The sequence below is a fragment of the Moschus berezovskii genome, chromosome 4 (genome assembly GCF_049115385.1).
Source record: "Moschus berezovskii isolate FMDL1 chromosome 4, NW_MosBer_1.0, whole genome shotgun sequence".
NCBI classification, from domain to species: Eukaryota; Metazoa; Chordata; class Mammalia; order Artiodactyla; family Moschidae; genus Moschus; species Moschus berezovskii.
Window position 1 is genome coordinate 25,684,721 of NC_142463.1, and position 22,190 is coordinate 25,706,910.

Sequence of the window (22,190 nt, forward strand, 5' to 3'; positions counted from 1 at the left end):
AACTGATGAAAAACAAAAAGAAAATCCTGACAGCCATAGGAGAGGAAAAAGACATTACATACAAAGGAACAATTATAAAAATAGCAATGGACTTCTCTCCAGAGACCAAGTAAACTAGAAGATAACAGCATGGCATCTTTAAAAAGGTAGAGGGTAAGGGAAAAAAAAAAAAAAAAACTTTCAGTCCAGAATTCCATACCCACTGAAAGACTCTTTCAAAAGTGGAGACAAAACAAAGACTTTCTCAGACTAAAAAAACTTATGAGAATGTATTGCCAGCAAACCCACACTACAAGAAATAAAGGAAGTAATTCAGGCAGAAGTATGATATCAGATAAAAACTTAAACCTACAGAAAGAAATAAAACAAAAACAATTAAAATTTAATTATTTTTCTTTATATTTTATTGCTCTAAAAGATAATTATCTGAAGAAAAACAGTAACAACATATTATGTGTTATAGCATATGCAAAACTAAAATATATAGAAAGTGAAAGTCACTCAGTCATGTCCGACTCTTGTGACCCCCATGGACTATACAGTCCATGGAATTCTCCAGGCCAGACTACTGGAGTGGGTAGCCTTTCCCTCCTCCAGGGGATCTTCCCAACCCAGGGATCAAACCCGGGTTTTCCGCATTGCAGGAAGATTCTTAACCAGCTGAGCCACAAGGGAAGCCCAAAAATATATGAGAACAACAGTACAAAAAATAGGCGAGAAGAACTGGAAACACATTGGTATAGGGCCATCACACTACATATGAAGCAATATCTTATTATTTAAATGTAGATTTTGGTGGCTTAAATATTGCATTTTAAAACCTCGAACAGCTACTAAAAAACAATTTCAGAAGAGATATTATAATAAATCAACAGAGGAGAAAAGATTAGTGGGCAAAAGTTTAGTGAAAATCAAGATATTTGTATTGTCTCAATATATCTCCTCACAAGATAATGACTAATTACAAAGGTGAAGAAACCTAGGAGACATCTTAACAAAGTGTCAAAGTTAACACCATCAATAATAAGACACATTAACATCATGTACCTCCTGTTGCACTGAGAAAGGCACAAAATTACATCTGTGGTATTCTTGCCAAGAATGTATAAGCTCAGTCTATCATAATCATACAGATCTAAACTTAGCAATATGTTGCACGATATTTGAAATGTCATGGTCTCCAAAAGTGTCATGGTCATGAAAAAAAGATCACAGACTACAAAGGGCTAGAAAGACAAGAAAACTAAATGCACTGTGGAATTTAGATCAAATATTGAACCAAAAAAAGTACATTAAGAGAGAATCTAGCGATATTAAAGTCTGTTGTTCATAGTATTGTATAAAAAATATAAGAGTACCAAAATATAGTACTATACCAATTGTACTGTGTTTATGCAAGATGTTAACATTAGAAGTCTGATGAACGGTATCAAGAACACTACTATTGTGCAACTCTTCCCTAAGTCCCTAGCATTTTTAGATGTTCTCATGCCCTACACACGTTGTTACACATGCTCCAGAGTTATGGAAACTCATTCATAATGAAATTGTTTAATTTCTAAGTCATGTCCCACTCTTTTGCAACCCCATGGACTGTGACCGCCAGGCTCCTCTGATCATGTGATTTCACAGGCAAGAATACTGGAATGGGTTGCCATTTCCTTTTCCAGGGGATCTTCCCGATTCAGGGATCGAACCTGTGACTAACTAACACAGAGCATAGTTAGTCTTAGAGTACCTTAATATCTGAGAAACTTTGAAACTATGTTTATCACTGTTTACTCTGGAGAGAGTTTAAGCTTGGCTATGATTTTTTTAAAACATACAACAAGTCTGTGTTTGAGAGAAATCTACCCACAAGAGAAAGTAGTATTAAATGAGAATCCAAAAAAATATAATTAAAAAATTACTAAAATATCAAGTTAAACAAAACCTAAACCAAACAACCAAAGCCAAAAACAGATTATTAAAAGAGAGTGAAGTTGTTGAGAGTAGATCTTAAGCATTCTCACCTCAAAAAAAAAAAAAACTGTTTTATAAGAAAAATAAGTAAGAGGGAATGAAGAAAATGAAAACCACAGGATACACAGGAAGGAACTATAAATGTTTTTATGTGAACATTTTAAGCACGATTTTACTTAAAGACAGAAATGCAACTAAACTTTTTAAGAAACTATATTGCCATTAAGTAGCAATTTATTTAAAAATTGTCAGTAGGATAGGAATTTAAAATACCATATTACTTTTTCTTTCCAAGCACACACTGATTTACATCAGCTAATTCTTGAAACCAGCAGAAAGAACAGCAAGTCATCACATTTACAGGTGTAACCCACTAAACCACTTATTTTGCTGCAATGATATTTTGTTTAAACCACTTCCAGTAATAGAAATAAAATTAAATATAATATCAAGGCAATCAGTTGAAAATAAACCCATTTTTCAAATGCAGTTAACTTGTAAGTTAGCAAGCTTTGTAAAATATCAAGATCAAACTACATCTAATTGAACTGAACAACTTTAAAAACAAAACCATGTACATTTTTATTTTCTTTTAAATGTTCAAGTCATAGCCTTTGGCTTAATTTCACAGCAGTAAGAGGACTCCTTACTACATGCTCCATTTGAAGAGTATACCTGTGCTCTAAATCATAGGTTAGATAAGTAGCACTAGAAATCAATAAATATTAAGCCACATTTCCAAATTTCACTTAACAATGGGCATATCATTTCCTGATGGATGATTAACATACCGCATTCTCACCAAGTCTTAAACCCTCTGAACTTTTATTTATCATGGGTTTTATAAAAGAGGAGATGTCTGGCTTATGTAATAGAGTAGTTCTAGAACTAGATTACATTCAAAGGAAAAGTAACATATAAAGCAAAAGCCAATAAAGAAATAAGCAGAAAGTTAAGTTGCAGTCTGGGGTAAAATGTGGACCTCAAACAGTTTTGATTTAATAATGTGAACCATTAACTAAGTTTTGTAAACTGAGAACTTCATGTTTGTAAAAACTCAAGTTTTCCTTTGAAAGGCAGAAAACAATTCTTTCATACCCACTTAATTATACATTAAGTAGAAGTGATCTTTTATCACACTTAGTTTTCTCCTGAGGCAGAACTGTGAAAAACTTCAAATAGGTTGCATTAGAGCTTCCTTTACAGTAGAATGGTACAACCAGAAATAAACAGGAGAGAAAAAATATTTTGAGATGCCAAGAAAAAAACTTGCAAAGAAAAGGATTTGTGAATAATATTTCTCAAAAAGCCACAACAGGTAGAAACCATCTAAATTTTATTCATGAGATAATGAAATTAGTCCAATCTATTCCTTACGTAACTGGGCCTCCCTCTTTCCCTCTTTCCTCAAACCTTATGTTTGCCAGATAAGGAAGACTGACAGCAATAAGAATCACAAGTCTGAATAGCAAAGAATTTTCCAATATCCAAACAATGGAAACGGAAAATAGACTTAAAAATAAGTATGCTAACAATAATATCAGTCAAATATTTTAGTAAGCAACTACCATGTGCTAAAACAAAATTAGTAAGAAACATAATTCCTTCCCTCCAGAATATTAGAAACTATTTTAAATCAGAGCATAAATATATTTAAATTACCAAGTTCCAGAAAAACATCTATTTCTGCTTCATTGACTATGCCAAAGCCTTTGACTGTGGATCACAATAAACTGTGGAAAATTCTGAAAGAGATGGGAATACCAGACCACCTGACCTGCCTCTTGAGAAAGCTGTATGCAGGTCAGGAAGCAACAGTTAGAACTGGACATGGAACAACAGACTGGTTCCAAATAGGAAAAGGAGTACGTCAAGGTTGTATATTGTCACCTTGCTTATTTAACTTATATGCAGAGTACATCATGAGGAACGCTGGGCTGGAAGAAGCACAAGCTGGAATCAAGATTGCCGGGAGAAATATCAATAACCTCAGATATGCAGATGACACCACCCTTATGGCAGAAAGCGAAGAGGACTAAAAAGCCTCTTGATGAAAGTGAAATAGGAGAGTGAAAAGGCTGGCTTGAAGCTCAACATTCACAAAACAAAGATCATGGCATCTGGTCCCATCACTTCATGGGAAATGGAAAAACAGTGGAAACAGTGTCAGACTTTGTTTTTTTGGGCTCCAAAATCACTGCAGATGCTGATTGCAGCCATGAAATTAAAAGACGCTTACTCCTTGGAAGGAAAGTTATGACCAACCTAGATAGCATATTAAAAAGCAGAGACATTACTTTGCCAACCAAGGTCTGTCTAGTCAAGGCTATAGTTTTTCCCATGGTCATGTATGGATGTGAGAGTTGGACTGTGAAGAAAGCTGATCGCCGAAGAATTGATGCTTTTGAAGTGTGGTGATGGAGAAGACTCTTGAGAGTCCCTTGGACTGCAAGGAGATCCAACAAGTCCATTCTAGAGGAGATCAATCCTGGGTGTTCATTGGAAGGACTGATGCTAAAGCTGAAACTCCAGTACTTTGGCCACCTCATGTGAAGAGTTGACTCACTGGAAAAGACTCTGATGCTGGGAGGGATTGGGGGCAGGAAGAAAAGGGGATGACAGAGAATGAGATGGCTGGATGGCATCACCGACTCGATGGACATGAGTTTGAGTGAACTCCAGGAGTTCACTGAACTATAGCAAAAGCTCTTCCATTTGACAACATGAAATAAGCTGTGAGTGACAGAAAGCAAAGTATAGGAGTTCAGAAAAGATAAACACACTACAGAAAATCTAGTAACCTTCAGTTCAGTTCAGTCGCTCAGTTGTGTCCGACTCTCCGCGACCCCATGAATCACAGCACGCCAGGCCTCCCTGTCCATCACCAACTCCCGGAGTTCACTCAAACTCATGTCCACAGAGTCAGTGATGCCATCCAGCCATCTCATTCTCGGTCGTCCCCTTCTCCTCCCGCCCCCAACCTTTCCCAGCATCAGAGTCTCTTCCAGTGAGTCAACTCGTCGCATGAGGTGGCCAAAGTATTGCAGTTTCAGCTTAAAACTACAATATTAAAGCTATTAAAATTTTAAAGGGGAAACCCAAGTTCAAAACCACAGTTTTACCCCTTATTAGCTGAGTGAGCATGAACAATTTACTTAAAGCACTGGGCCTCAGTTTCTCATCTATAAAATAAAGATAACATCTACCTACCCACCTTAAAGATAATATCTACCTGCTGGGAAGATTAAATGAAATAATGTAGGTAAATCACTTGACATGATACCTAGCACAAAGCAGACCCTCAATAAAAGGTAGAGGTAGGTGGATGATGGTCAAATTACAAACTGAGAAACTGAAAACTTCTGTAGAATTTTAAAGGGTTTATAGTCCCATAAAACAAGGGAAACAAAGAAGGCTACAGCAAAGGAGGAGAAACTGATATGACGAGGTATTCCTTCACAGTAAAATCTCTTTTGTCACAGCAAAGATCTGTGCAAATATAAGCCAGTGTCTAATGGCCATTGATGAAGCCCAACACTCAATGCTTGGCTGCTTTCTGACGATGACAGAGACTCTTTATGTCACTGGTTAGACTAGTTCATTCATAAAACTGCAGGTGTTCATAACATTGTATAAAGTAGCAAAGCAATGCACATTCGAGGAACTCTATAGCCACATCTTGAGTAAGGGAGAAGAAGAAATTGTTCTATCGCATTTCAGGATAATTATTAAAACACATTTCTTCAAAAGTGAAAATTGGTGGAATGGAAATGTCTCAAAGCACCTCAATGAATCTCAAAATGACACAGATTATGTGCATAATTTTCCTTGGCTTTGACTCTTTAGATTTACTATCTTTACTATAAACGTCTATTAATACAAAATTACCTTTGAAGACTAGAAATTCAGTAATGATCCAAAATTGGACACGCTGATTTGTTTCACTTTTGCCGTAAGTTGGGACACATAGTTAAAGATAAATACAAGCACTCTGAATAGAGCCTTTCTTCAACAAAGCAGCTATGTCAGCACAGGCAGCAAATTAGAGCAGAAACTGAGTGCAAAGTTCAAAAATTACTTCCAAAGAGCATGGAGTACTTAAAATTAGTACAGCTAGGTTAGTGTTTACTTGTACTTTATTTCACTTAGCATTGTGTTATTAAGTATATATCAAGTATACTTAGTGTATATATATATATATATATATCCATACTTATATATATATATGTACATATATAAGTATATATATCCAGCTTCCCCTGGATCTCCTAGAGCTCAGGGGAAATATTAATTTATTGAAGGAGTTTCATATGTATAGACCTTCCATGAAACAACTAGCACAGCATCTTGTCCATTATCTATGTCATAAAGCAGTTAAACGGAGAAGGCAATGGCAATCCACTCCAGTGTTCTTGCCTGGAGAATCCTAGGGACGGGGGAGCCTGATGGGCTGCTGTCTATGGGGTCACACACAGTCGGACACGACTGAAGTGACTTAGCAGCAACTTAGCAGCAAAGCAGTTAAAAGGATTAATCAAAATGATAACATGCACAAGTGTTTCAAATTGATAAAGTTCCATTAAAATATTTACTTGTACTATAATTCATAATTGACTGTTTTTATAGTAAAAGATCCTAATTCATTGCTAATAATTCTTCCTTAGGTATTCACCTTTCTGGATGTACACTGAAAATACTTGTCTGCAAAGAAGGAATCACTGCAATGACATTAATCTTAACTAAAAATGCAGGACAACGTGAAAAATAAAAAAAGTCTGAAGTAGAGAAATGGGGAGTAATACTACAGGATTCACATCAAGTAGATCAGTATCTCAAGATGCTTACCAATATTATTAAAGTTGATGTTATTTTGTTTTCAGAATTTAGCATATATAAGCCAACCTGCAGATGCCCCCAAAATAAGCAGTCAATTGTAGGGCACTTTACATTGGGTTTGGAAGCACTGCTCTGTGGACAGCTATACAATGAAAATAATGTACAGGATCAGAGAAAGTGACTAATAATTAAAGTTGCTAGGACTGGGCTTTCATATAAAGTTCTTTTTTATTTGTATGTCTAAATCTATAAAATGGCAACAATATTTGCAATCATTACTTTTTCAGAAAGTTATACCCATTTCTGAGTATAACATATATAAAAAACCACCTGTCTTATCAATTTCTCAGTACACTTCAGACACCATATAGTGTTAGCATGTTTTTAAGCTTCCATTGTATCGAGCATAAATCTGGGTAAACTGTAAGCATTCAGTACCAACAGAATGAGCTTTCTGTTACTGGACTTTTTAAATTTCATTACAACTCCAGACCGTGATGCCTAACTTACATTCCTCTCCACATCTCTAATAAAATATGCACAAAAACACTGGAGATGTCTTACTGATACGTATAGCAAATCTGAAATACAAACATGTCCTAAGTTAAAAACTTAACCTATGCAAACTCTTCCACAAGGCCCATAAAATACAAAGCAGTAATAATCATAATTTAAAAACACAAAATATAATACACAGACAAAATACATAAAACACCACATAAAAATTTTCATTATCCTAACAAAAGTTTGAACAAGTAATGGATTATTCAAAATACTTGCTTCATTTTTCAAAAACCAAAATGTAAAGTGAGTTCTACATAAAAACAAGGTAAATGAGAACTTTTACAGAGTAAGATAGCATAGCAATCATTTACTGTGAATAAAAGTGGATTATGTGCAAAGAAAAGCCAGCTAAGACAAATATTTCCAAAAAAAAAGTCAGTTTAAAACTGTGAAAGACACCCCAACAAAGGATGCTGGGCCGAACAAAGAATGAGATTGCATTTCTGCAGAAAGACAGCATCAGTGTTTTTAGCCCAAATGCTATTTTAATATTTTTCCAAATTTTAACTCACAGTTGGAGAATACCTGTACCATTCAATTATCTAACTACCTGGGAAAATTCTCCTCTTGCAATATTCTAGATTATTGGGTTGAGGAAAAATCCAGATTCAGTAAGAATTTAACCTTCAAAACTAAAGAAACAGATCAATATGAAGCAGACAAGGAAAGAACTTATAGCCATTCCCCCAAAATGGTAATTCTCACTTCAAAGACCTGTAGTCCATTACACCCAATATACAACCTCCCTTTACTCCAGTACCATGCATGAGTGCCTTGGTGAGATTTTTAACCTTAACCAGTAATTTGCATCAGCCTCTCCAAGAGATACTCTAAAAATATACATACTAAATAAAGCAATGTTCTTGCCATTGCAAAAGAAGTTTCAAGACAAGAAACCTGGTGATATTATTTCAAATAAGCTACTGTACTTTCCCCCATCCACCACATAGAAATCAGCAATATGTCACCTCTATCATGCATTGTTAAGAGAATCACAGTGGTGAAAGCATGGTTTTGAAGTTAGGCCATACAAATATTTATAAAGTTTGACAAGTGCTAAAACATGAAAAACTAAGATAATGAAACAGGCAATCCTAAAAATGTATGCAAGTCAGTAGAAATTTAAATTAGCGCAACCAATCTGGAAGGTAGTATAATTATCCAAAAGCCTAAAAATATGTACATAATTTGACCCAGAAACTCAAATTATTAATTGAATTTATCCACTGTCTTCCAGGAAAACAGTAGGTTAAATATGCAAGGATGAATGTACAAGAATAACCTCTAATGTATATAATTCCAAAATATCACAGCAATTCTAACTATCTAACAGCATAAGACTGATTGGTCAAATTACTCTGCTATAACCACACCATAAAGCACCAGCCAAACATTAAACATTAGAGAGAATGATGAACGGTCACATTTACTCAAACAGAAAGACATTCATGATAGCCCATTCAGTGAAAAACTCAGACTACAAAACGGTAGGAGTAGAAAACTCTAAATTGCATTAAAAAAAAATTTAAATGATATAATTAAAACAGTCTGGAATAACATACACAAAAAAGTTAAACAATAACTATCTCTAAATGATGGAATTAAATGTGATTATTAATTTATCCTTTATAAATGAATAGTGGTAAATCTATAAAAAACACATAATTAAGTTGATTATATAAATCTATGTATGGACTTGAACATAACTATGTATCTAATCTAAGCTCTATTATTACCTTCAGTTTTGACTTTTGAAAACTAACATTTCTTCAAAATTCTAATTTAGACTTCTTTAGGATTTCAAAGGCATTGAGAGATATATGTCATCCCAACACAACCAACACTGTTCCTATACTACTGTACAATTTATTTTTAGTTTGCTTTGCAATTATAAATAAAATACAATTTTGTCAATGTGCAGTGCTATGCTGGGCCTTGCCTTCTGAGTTACTGCCTAACCCCTCTCCAAAAAATAAAAAACTTAACTATTTCTATAATAAACTGTCTGAAGTTCATAAGGAAAGCCACAGCACAATGCCACTTTTTTAATAGCTTTAGAAAAGAGTAATCGTCAGTGAGGCCCCCCACCTCCACCCCAAGAGAAAGAGAAACATCGAATAGACTTATTCAGACATTCAACAAGTCTGACTTCCCTCTCCTTCCAAACATCTCTACCACAATACTACAAGGGAAAATGAAGCTTAATATACAGTAAGAGAAGTTTAAAGATAATTGAAATCACCTAAGATTTCATAATAATTTAGCAATTTAATACTGAACTAAATATGAACTTCATATTAAATATATGACATTCAGATTGTCCTCATTCAGATTAGAATTATAGATGGACCATGTATGATATGCTGAACCACCTATAAGTAATGCTAAAGACATTCCAGAATTCATAAAATTTCATTGTCAAGATAAAGAGTTAGTTGCTCAGTTGTATTCAACTCTTTGCAACCCTACAGACTATAGCCCATCAGGCTCCTCTGTCCAAGGAATTCTCCAGGCAAGAATATTGGAGTGGGTTGCCATTTCCTACTCCAGGGGATCTTCCTGACCCAGGGATCAAATCCCCTTTTCCTGAATTGCAGGCAGATTCTTTACCATCCCAGCCACCAGAGAAGCCCAGATAAAGAAAAAAGCACTTGAAATAAGTCAGACAGTGAAAGACAAATACTGCATGATTTCACTGACATGTGTAATCCACAAAGAAAACCAAATCATAAAAACAGAGTAAAGTCATAGTTGCTAGGTGTGGGAGGAGAATGGGTAAAGGTGGTCAAAAGGTTACAAACTTCCAGTTTTAACATGAAAAAGTTCTGGGGGTCCAATGTACAGCATGGCAACTATAGTCAACAATACTGTATTATATAGCTGAAAGTTGCTAAAAGAGTAATGTGTTAACGAACCTTACTGTAGTAACCAGTTTGCAATATATATGTACATCAAATCATCACATTGTACACTTTACACTTACACAATGTTGTTTCTCAAGTATATCTCAATAAAGCTGGAAAAAAGAAAAAAGCACTTACCACTAAGTCCCAATTATTTTGTTCAAGCAACGTAATAGCTTCATCAATGTTTTCAATGCCAGTACATGCCTGAAAACAAAGTAAGAATTTTAGACAGAATTTTGGGAATGGAGAGGTTAATTAGTGTTGAAAGAAATAAACAGCATAATGTGCAATTTAAGTTTGAATAGGTATGTGAACAAAGCCACGACACTAAATGCCTAACAATTCTAAGCATTTTACACAGATGGTTTGAAAACTGTTCATTAGAATATAACTTAACATTCAATTCAGTTCAGTCGCTCAGTCGTGTCCGACTCTCCGCGACCCCATGAATCACAGCACACCAGGCCTCCCTGTCCATCACCAACTCCCCGAGTTCACTCAAATTCATGTCCACAGAGTCGGCGATGCCATTCAGCCATCTCATTCTCTGTCGTCCCCTTCTCCTCCTGCCCCCAACCTTTCCCAGCATCAGAGTCTTTTCCAGTGAGTCAACTCGTCGCTTGAGGTGGCCAAAGTATTGTAGTTTCAGCTTTAGCATCAGTCCTTCCAATGAACACCCAGGCAAAGACAATAAAGTAATAAAGTATGTTTAAATGCTGATTGGAGCCCAGGATGATCACTACATCTCTATCGGCCCAGGACAATTTCTATTAAATAGATTCTGATGAACAATCATGTGTTAAAAAAATGAACTTTGATCCATACTTCGCACTTTATTAAAAAACTAACTCAAAATAATAACAGACAAAATACTCACTGCAACCACTGCCAGAATCACAATGTTGAAAGGAAAGCAGCAGCAGCAGCAGCAGCAGCCCTCATTACCAGAGCAGGAGGGGACTGCAGAGGGCTGAAAGTCCCATCAGACTACCTAGCCTTCGAGGCCCTCTTGTCATGGCAATGAAAACCCTGGTGACTCCAAGTTAGCTCTTCACAATGATTCCACCATTGCTCAGTCTCCCATCTCCTCCCTAGGGCAGGGAGAAGGGTTAAGCCTCAGATCTGGCTCATGTGGTCACAGCTGGTAGAGGGCCAATGCTGAAGTGCCTTTTCCTGGACCAGGCCACAGGGATCCCTCCAGGGAGGCTTTTACAAAAAGCGGAGAAATCCTCGAAGTCTCACAAGCTGGTCTCTTACTAAGAATACCTGCCCATCCAAGGATGGACCCCAGGTTATGAAAGACAAGATTCAACTGCCCTGTCTGCTGACGCTTTGCCAAAAAGTCCCACTGTTCATATGGGGACTGACCTCTTTGTCTTCTACCACCCAGGCATCAATGGACCTCCTCTGTGAGACTGTGCCTTTCCACGGCCCTCTGTAACCTACCAGCCATATACTTCCCTGTGGTCCTGTGATGGCTAGTGTGGGGCTATTCCAACAACCAGTCAGTGACACCCACTCCCATGGCCACCTCCCCCATTTGGGGTCCAAAGTTGTGTTTCATTACTGGTGTGCAGTGTACATACTTCTGATCAAGCCTCCAGAGACTCATTTTCAGGACCCCATCTTTGTTCTGTTTAACTGCCTCCTGGATCCTCTTCCCCCTAGTCAATGACTGCTGAACAGGAAACTTCTTTGGTGCTGTTTCTTATTCATCTGTCCACCCAACCTCCAGGGTTGCCCTTAATTCCTGAGGGGCATAAAGCAGCTCCCTTCTTCTAGCTGCTTGTTTTTTAAGTTCTTTATACGTCACAACCCCTACACCCAATAATGTCAGCTGCTCTGTGAAACTGACCAGGTGGTCTGATCCCAGGTCAAGTTTGAATGACTGGTAGTCATACTCCCTGAAAGGCTATACTTCCTGTTTTCAAGTTTCATAGTTTCTGAACCAATAGCACGATCCCTACTACTATGGTCTCTGGTCAGTATACTTTGTGAAACTGTACATCCCCTCATAGCCTTTCTCGGTGTTCACATAATCTTTGTCACTTTCAACAGTATAGTACTCTTTTCTGCCCAATTGAGTGAGGCCACTGTACTGTCTAGACTTTCCCCACCTCCCAACATGGAAAAATTATGAAACTTTACACAAGACTCCCTTTCTGGTCCTCCCCATTCTTCCAGTGCCAATTTCTTTGGGTCTGACACAGGCTTAAGAGATGTCCTCTGAGCATCAGATGGGCCTACCCTGTGTGCTCTTGGACCTCCCTGGTGGCTCAGACAGTAAAGTCTGCCTACAATGCGGGAGATGCTTTACCGTCTGAGCGACCAGGGAGGTCCAAGAGGACATGCGGTAGGCCCATCTGATGCCCAGCTTAGAATCCCTGGGTCGGGAAGATCCCCTGGAGAAGGAAATGGCAACCCACTCCAGGATTTTTGCCTGGAAAATCTCATGGACAGAGGAGCCTGGTAGGCTACAGTCCATGGGGTCCCAAAGAGTTAGACACAACTAAGCAATTTCACTATCAATTACTTTCTTTCTTTTATGTCCTCTTTAGCCCATTTTACTTAAGATTACATCTCTGTGAGGTCACCAGCCCTTTTGCTTGAATTCTGTGAATCTCCCCCGGCCTATCTTTGGGTAGAACCTAGACAGTACTGTTGCCCACTCCCAACCTTCTTTCCCTACATCCGTGGCACTCGCTGTTGTCTATGAAAATGGCAGTGAACAGATTCAGTTTTGAACTGGCCCTAAGGAAAGAAGTTGGAGTCGTGTGGGCAAAAGGGAGGAATAAGAGCCATTGGAGAACTGAGAATGAATTATTTTAACTTTTTTTATATTAGTAACAAATACAGTAGAAAATAAACAAATACATAGCTAAATAAATAAACAAATAACAGACATAAAGTAAAATCCCAAACTACAAAGCCTCTAAATTTGTGCTGTTGGATATGGTAACTACTACACACATATGGCTGGTGAGCCCTTGAAATGTAGTTCAACTGAGTTAAGATATGTTGTGTTAAATGCATACCAGTGTAGGACTTAGTATAAAGATTAAAATGGAAAGTATCTCATTAATAATTTTTCTCATGAACAAATGTTGAAATAATAATTTAAAGTATATTGGCTTAAAGACTTCCCTGGTGGCTCTGTGGCAAAGAGTCCACCTGCCAATACAGGAGACAGGGTTAGATCCCTGGTTGGAGAATATTTCATGTGCTGCAGAGTAGCTAAGTCCATGCAACACAACTATTGAATCTGTGCTCTAGAGCCCAGGAAGTGCAACTACTGAAGCCCAGGTGCCATAGAGCCCGTGCTCCACACAACAGAAGCCACTGCAATGAGATGCTCACGCGCCTCAATGAGAGAGTACCTTCTGCTCCCCATAACTAGAGAAAAGCCCATGCAGCAATAAAGACCCAGCACAGCCTAAATAAACAAAATTATAAAAAAAAAAAATTGGCTTGAATAAAACACATTTAAATTTATTTTACCTGTTTCTTTTATTTTTTCTGTTTCTTAATGTGGACACTAAAAAATGTATTACATATATGATTCATTCTATTTCTAATGCTATTCTAGAAGAAAACATAGAAGGAAATCTTTGTGACATTTAGATACAAAAGCAAAAGTACAATCCAAAAAACTGATAAAATGGAATTTATTAAGAACTACCACTCATGAAGACCGAAACAGACATTTCTCCAAAGACACAGAGATGGCCAAGAGGCACACGAGAAGATGTCAAACATCACTAATTATCAGAGAAATGCAAATCAAAGTGACAATGAGATATCACCTCACATCAGCCAGAAAGGCTATCATCAAAAAATTCTGGAGAGGGTGTGGAGAGAAGGGAACCCTCCTATACTGTTGGTGGGAATGTAAATTGGTACAGCCACTATGTAGAACAGTATAGAGGTTGCTTAAAAACTAAAAACAGAGCTATCATATAACCCCGCAATCCATTCCTAGGCATATACCCAGAGAAAAACATGATCCGAAAAGAAATATACACAACAATGTTCACTGCAGCACTGTTTACAACAGCCAAAATATGGAAGGAACCTAAATGTCCATCAATAGGGGAATGGATAAAAAAGATGTGGTACTGATGCTAAAGCTGAAACTCCAATACTTTGGCCACCTCATGCGACGAGTTGACTCACTGGAAAAGACTCTGATGCTGGGAAAGGTTGGGGGCGGGAGGAGAAGGGGACGACGGAGAATGAGATGGCTGGATGGCATCACCGACTCTGTGGACATGAGTTTGAGTGTACTCCGGGAGTTGGTGATGGACAGGGAGGCCTGGCGTGCTGTGATTCATGGGGTCGCGGAGAGTCGGACACGACTGAGCGACTGAACTGAACTGAACTGAACTGAACTGAACATATATATAATTCTTACTCAGCCATTAAAAAGAATGAAACAATGTCATTTGAAGCAACACGGATGGACCTAGAGATTGTCAAACTGAGTGAAATAAGTCAGAGAAGGAGAAATATCATATGATAACCTTTATATGTGGAACCTAAAAAGAAATGATACAAACAAACTTACAAAACAGAAAGAGACTCACAGACTTAATGAGAATAAAATTATAGTTGTCGGGGGAAGGATGAGAGAAGGGATAGTTACAGAGTGTGGGATCAATAGATACACACTGCTATATTTAAAATGAAGAGCCAACAAAAACCTACTGTATAACACAGGGAACTTTGCTCAAAGTTATGTAGCAGCCTGGATGGGAGGGGAGTTTGGAAGAGAATGGATACATGGATATGTATGGCTAAGCCCCTTCACTGTTCACCTAAAACAATCACAATATTGTTAGTCAGCTATATGCCAATAAAAAGTTTAAATAAAAAAAAGAACTACCACTCATGAGAAAAGGGGACGACAGAGGAATAGATGGTTGGATGGCATCACCAACTCGATAGACATGAATTTGAGCAAGCTCTGGGAGTTGGTGAACGATGGTCAGGGAAGCCTGGCAAGCGGCAGTCCACAGGATCACAAAGAGTCAGATAACGTCTGACCAACTGAACTAACTGACTGACTGACTGACTGCTCACAAATTCCCTGGCAGTGCCGGAATTAGGACTCAGCACTTTTACTGCTGAGGACCCAGGTTTGATCCCTGATTGGGGAACTGGATTCTGAAAGCCACACAGTGCAGTCAAAAAATAAAGAAAAGCTTTGAGAAAAAAAAAAAAAAACTACTGCTCTTTGAAAGGCACTGTTAAGAGAATGAAAAGGCAAGCCACAAACTGGGAGGAAATATCTGCAAAATACATGTAACAGAAGATGAATAACCAGAATATAAGAATTTTAAATCATTAAAATTCAGTTTATACAATTTTTAAGTAGTAAAAGATTTTAAAGAAACTTTACTAATGAAACTATACACGAGAATAAGAACATGAAAAAATATTCAACATCATTAGTTATTAGGGAAATGCAAAACAGAGAGATACCATATCCATATAGTAGAGTGACAAAAAAACCAAAGTACAAACAATATCAAGTGACAGTAAGAATGCAGAACTGGAACTCTCATACACTGCTGGAAGCAAAATTATATAGCCACTTTGAAAAACAGTGCCAACAGATTAGCAGTTTCTTAGAAAGTCATGACACAGTAATTCCACTCCTAAGTACTTATCCAAAAGAAATAAAAACTTCTGTTCAGATGAAAATTACACATGTTTATAACAGCTCTATTTATAATCACTGAAAACAGAACAGACCACAAATAGCCTTCAAAGTACATTCATATATTACAAAATGACTTAGCAACAAAAATGAACAAATTATTAACAACACAAAACAATGTGGATAAGTCTCAAATGTTACGTAAAAGCCAAACTCAAAAGGCTACACACTATATGATTTCACTTATATGACATTATAGAAAAGGCAAAGTTATAAGAACAGGAAAAATACTAACGATTACCAGGGTTATCAGGTGGGAATAGGGGCTGACTACTCCCTGGTAGCTGGGACGGTAAAGAATCTGCCTACAATGCGGGAGACCCGGGTAGGATCCCTGGGTCGGGAAGATCCCATGGAGAAGGAAATGGCAACCCACTCCAATATTCACGCCTGGAAAATCCCATGGACCGAGGAGTCTGGGGGGCTACAGTCAATGGGGTCGCAAAGAGTCGGACATGACTGAGCGACTTCTCTTCACTTCACAAACATCAAGAGGGAATTCTGGAGGGTAAAGGAACAACTTAAATTCTAAATAACATAAAAAAAACAAAACAACTAAGACACTTAAAAATGGAATCCTCATTTTAAGCTATATAAAGAGACAGGAATAATCCAAAGTATCTAAATACTAATAAAGCTACTAAAAACAAGAGTGGGAGCTGACTGTGGCTCAGATTATGAATTCCTTATTGACAAATTCAGACTTAAACTGAAGAAAGTAGGGAAATCCACTAGACCACTCAGGTATAACCTAATCAAATCCCTTATGATCATACAGTGGAAGTGAGAAATAGATTTAAGGGACTAGATCTGATAGAGTACCTGATGACCTATGGACAGAGGATCGTGAAATTGTACAGGAAACAGGAATCAAGACCATCCCCATGGAAAAGAAATGCAAAAGAGCAAAACGGCTGTCTGAGGAGGCTATACAAATAGCTGTGAAAAGAAAGGAAGCAAAAAGCAAAGGAGAAGAGGAAAGATATACACATTTGAATGCAGAGTTCCAAAGAACAGTAAGGAGAGAGAAGAAAGCCTTCCTCCGCGATCAATTCAAAGAAATAGAGGAAAACAACAGAATGGGAAACAGTACTCTTGCCTAGAAAATCCCATGGATGGAGGAGCCTGGTAGGCTGCAGTCCGTGGGGTCGCTAAGGGTCGGACGCGACTGAGCAACTTCACTTTCACTTTTCACTTTCACACATTGGAGAAGGAAATGGCAACCCACTCCAGTGTTCTTGCCTGGAGAATCCCAGGGACGAGGGAGCCTGGTGGGCTTCCGTCTATGGGGTCGCACAGAGTCGGAAGTGACTTCGCAGTGACTGAAGTGACTTCGCAGCAGCAGCAGGAGAGATCTCTTCAAGAAAATTAGAGATTCCAAGGGCACATTTCATGCAAAGATAGGCTCAATAAAGGACAGAAATGGTATGGACCTAACAGAAGCAGAAGATATTAAGAAGAGGTGGCAAGAATACACAGAAGAACTGTACAAAAAAGATCTTCACGACCCAGATAATCACGATACTGTGATCACTCACCTAGAGCCAGACATCCTGGAATGTGAAGTCAAGTGGGCCTTGGGAAGCACCACTACGAACAAAGCTAGTGGAGGTGATGGAATTCCAGTTGAGCTATTTCAAATCCTAAAAGATGATGCTGTGAAAGTGCTGCACTCAATATGTCAGCAAATTTGGAAAACGCAGCAGTGACCAGAGGACTGGAAAAGGTCAGTTTTCCTTCCAATCCCCAAGAAAGGCAATGCCAAAGAATGTTCAAACTACTGTACAGTTGCACTCATCTCACACAGTAGCAAAGTAATGCTCAAAATTCTCCAAGCCAGGCTTCAGCAGTACGTGAACCGTGAATTCTTCAGCGCTCAGCTTTCTTCACAGTCCGACTCTCACAACCATACATGACCACTGGAAAAACCTTAGCCTTGACTGGACATACCTTTGTTGGCAAAGTAATGTCTCTGCGTTTTAATATGCTGTCTAGGTTGGTCATAACTTTTCTTCCAAGGAGTAAGCGTCTTTTAATTTCATGTCTGCAGTCACTGTCTGCACTGATTTAGGAGCCCCCCAAAATAAAGTCTGCCACTGTTTCCACTGTTTCCCCATCTATTTGTCATGACGTGATGGGACTGGATGCCATGTTGTTAGTTTTCTGATTGTTGAGCTTTAAGCCAACTTTTTCACTCTCCACTTTCACTTTCATTAAGAGGCTCTTTAGTTCTTCACTTTCTGCCATAAGGGTGGTGTCATCTGCATATGTGAGGTTATTGATGTTTCTCCTGGCAACCTTGATTACAGTTTGTGCTTCATACAGTCCAGCGTTTCTCATTATGTACTTTGCATACAAGTTAAATAAGCAGGGTGACAATATACAACCTTCATGTACTCCTTTTCCTATTTGGAACCAGTCTGTTGTTCCATGTCCAGTTCTAACTGTTGCTTCCTGACCTGCATACAGGTTTCTCAAGAGGCAGGTCAGGCGGTCTGGTATTCCCATCTCTTTCAGAATTTTCCACAGTTTATAGTGATCCACACAGTCAAAGGCTTTGGCATAGTCAATAAAACAGAAATAGGCGCTTTTCTGGAACCCTCTTGCTTTTTCAATGATCCAACAGATGTTGGCAGTTTGATCTCTGGTTCCTCTGCCGTTTCTAAAACCAGCTTTAACATCTGGAAGTTCACGGTTCATGTACTGCTGAAGCCTGGCTTGGAGAATTTTGAGCATTACTTTGCTACTGTGTGAGATGAGTGCAACTGTACAGTAGTTTGAACATTCTTTGGCATTGCCTTTCTTGGGGATTGGAAGGAAAACTGACCTTTTCCAGTCCTCTGGTCACTGCTGCGTTTTCCAAATTTGCTGACATATTGAGTGCAGCACTTTCACAGCATCATCTTTTAGGATTTGAAATAGCTCAACTGGAATTCCATCACCTCCACTAGCTTTGTTCGTAGTGGTGCTTCCCAAGGCCCACTTGACTTCACATTCCAGGATGTCTGGCTCTAGGTGAGTGATCACAGTATCATGATTATCTGGGTCGTGAAGATCTTTTTTGTACAGTTCTTCTGTGTATTCTTGCCACCTCTTCTTAATATCTTCTGCTTCTGTTAGGTCCATACCATTTCTGTCCTTTATTGAGCCCATCTTTGCATGAAATGTGCCCTTGGAATCTCTAATTTTCTTGAAGAGATCCCTACTATTTCCCATTCTGTTGTTTTCCTCTATTTCTTTGCATTGATCGCGGAGGAAGGCTTTCTTCTCTCTCCTTACTGTTCTTTGGAACTCTGCATCCAGATGCTTATATCTTTCCTCTTCTCCTTTGCTTTTCACTTCTCTTCTTTTCACAGCTATTTGTAAGGCCTCCTCAGACAGCCATTTTGCTTTTTTGCATTTCTTTTCCATGGGGATGGTCTTGATCCCTGTCTCCTGTACAATGTCACGAACCTCCGTCCATAGTTCATCAGGTACTCCGTCTATCAGATCTAGTCCCTTAAATCTATTTCTCACTTCCACTGTATAATCATAAGGGATTTGATTTAGGTTATACCTGAGTGGTCTAGTGGATTTCCCTACTTTCTTCAATTTAAGTCTGAATTTGTCAATAAGGAGTTCATGATCTGAGCCACAGTCAGCTCCCGGTCTTGTTTTTGCTGACTGTATAGAGCTTTTCCATCTTTGGTTGCAAAGAATATAATCAATCTGATTTCGGTGTTGACCATCTGGTGATGTCCATGTGTAGAGGGTGTTGTTGGATGAGGGTGTTTGCTTGACCAGTGCATTCTCTTGGCAAAACTCTATTAGCCTTTGCCCTGCTTCATTTCTTATTCATTCCAAGGCCAAATTTGCCTGTTATTCCAGGTGTTTCTTGACTTCCCACTTTTGCATTCCAGTCCCCATAATGAAAAGGACATCTTTTTTGGGTGTTAGTTCTAAAAGGTCTTGTAGGTCTTCATAGAACTGTTCAACTTCAGCTTCTTCAGCGTTACTGGTTGGGGCATAGGCTTGGATCACCATGATATTGAATGGTTTGCCTTGGAAATAAATAGAGATCATTCTGTCATTTCTGAGATTGTATCCAAGTACTGCATTTCACACTCTTCTCTTGACCATGATGGCTACTCCATTTCTTCTAAGAGATTCCTGCCCACAGTAGTAGATATAATGGTCATCTGAGTTAAATTCACCCATTCCAGTCCATTTTAGTTCACTGATTCCTAGAATGTCGACATTCACTCTTGCCATCTCCTGTTTGACCACTTCCAATTTGCCTTGATTCATTAACCTACCATTCCAGGTTCCTATGCAAAATTGCTCTTTACAGCACTGGACCTTGTTTCTATCACCAGTCACATCCACAACTGGGTATTGTTTTTGCTTTGGCTTCATCTCTACATTCTTTCTGGAGTTATTTCTCCACTGATCTCCTGTAGCATATTGGGCACCTACCAACCTGGGGAGTTCCTCTTTCAGTATCCTATCATTTTGCCTTTTCATACTGTTCATGGGATTCTCAAGGCAAGAATACTGAAGTGGTTTGCCATTCCCTTCTCCAGTGGACCACATTCTGTCAGACCTCTCCACCATTACCCATCCGTCTTGGGTAGCTCCACACAGCATGGCTTCATTGAGTTAGACAAGGCTGTGGTCCATGTGATCAGATTGGCTAGTTTTCCATGATTATGGTTTCAGTGTATCTGTCCTCTGATGCCCTCTTTCTCATCCAAGGTAAGAGAAACCCAAGTGAGATGGTAGGTGTTGTGAGAGGGCAGACACACTGAAACCATAAACTCACAGAAGGCATCAATTCTTTAGTACTCAGCCTACTTTATGGTCCCAACACTCACATCCATACATGACTACTGGAAATCCATAGCTTTGATGAGACAGACCTTCACTGGTTAGGTAATGTCTCTGCTTTTTAATATGCTATCTAGATTGGTCATAGTTTTTCTTAAGCACCTTTTAATTTCATGGCTGCAATCACCATCTGCAGTAATTTTTGAGCCCAAGAAATAAAACGTCTCTCACTGTTTCCATTGTTTCCCCATCAATTTGTCATGAAACGATGAGACCAGATGCCATGATATTAGTTTTTTGAATGCTGAGTTTCAAGCCAGCTTTTTCACTCTCCTCTTTGACAATCATCAAGAGGTTCTTTAGTTCCTCTTTGCTCTCTGCCATAAGAGTGGTGTCATCTGCGTATCTGAGGTTATTGATATTTCTCCCAGCAATCTTGATTCCAGTCTGTGCTTCATCCAATACAGCATTTCACATGATGTACTCTGCATCCAAGTTAAATAAGCAGGGTAACAATATACAGCCTTGATGTACTCCTTTCACAATTTTGAACCAATCTATTGTTCCACGTCTGGTTCTAACTGTTGCTTCTTGACCTGCATACAGGTTCCTCAGGAGGCAGGTAAGGTGGTCTGGTATTCCCATCTCTTCAAGAATTTTTCACAGTTTGTTGTAATCCACATAGTCTAAGGCTTTAGCATACTCAATGAAGCAGATATTTAACGGAATTCTCTTGCTTTTTCTATGATCCATTGGATGTTGGCAATATGATCTCTGTTTCCTCCGCCTTTTTTAAATCCAGCTTGAACATCTGGAAGTTCTTGGTTCATGTACTGTTGAAGCCTAGTTTGGAGAATTTTGAGCTAGCATGTGAGATGAGTGTAATTGTGCAGTAGCTTGAACATTTTTTTGCATTGCCTTTCTTTGGGATTGGAATGAAAACTGACCTTTTACAGTCTTGTGGCCACTGTTGAGTTTTCCAAATTTGCTGCCATATTGAGTGCAACATTTGAATAGCATCATCTTTTAGGATTTGAAATGGCTCAGCTGAAATTCCATCACCTCCACTAGCTTTGTTCATAGTGATGCTTCCTAAGGCCCATGTGACTTCGCACGCCAGGATGTCTGGCTCCACGTGAGTGATCACACCATCGTGTTAGGTTTAGACGAGGTCATAAAGGTAGAGCCCTCATGATAGGATTAGTGCCCTTTATAAGAGATAAAGAGAGCTTGCTCTAGTTCCCTCATCTGTCTCTCATGGCCATACGAGAAGAAAGTGAGAAGGTGGTCATCTGCAAGTCAGAATTATCAGAATTCAATTGTGCCGGCACTGTGAATCTCAGAGTTCTAGCCTTCACAACTGTGCAAAAATAGATTTCTGTTATTCGGTATTTTGT

The 22,190-nt window shown here is 38.6% G+C and overlaps 1 protein-coding gene across 3 annotated transcripts in view; it reads right to left on the reverse strand.

Moving 5' to 3' along the window:
* FAF1 (Fas associated factor 1) overlaps positions 1 to 22,190 on the reverse strand; it is a 514,461-nt gene that overhangs the window by 441,203 nt on the left and 51,068 nt on the right. For all 3 annotated transcript variants that reach the window (XM_055403873.2, XM_055403872.2, XM_055403871.1), the window contains exon 2: positions 10,404 to 10,472. Coding sequence is in view for 2 of the 3 variants with exons in the window: in XM_055403872.2 (XP_055259847.1) it covers positions 10,404 to 10,472 (69 nt within the window). In the remaining variant the exon portion in view is untranslated. The remainder of the gene's footprint in view (positions 1 to 10,403; positions 10,473 to 22,190) is intronic.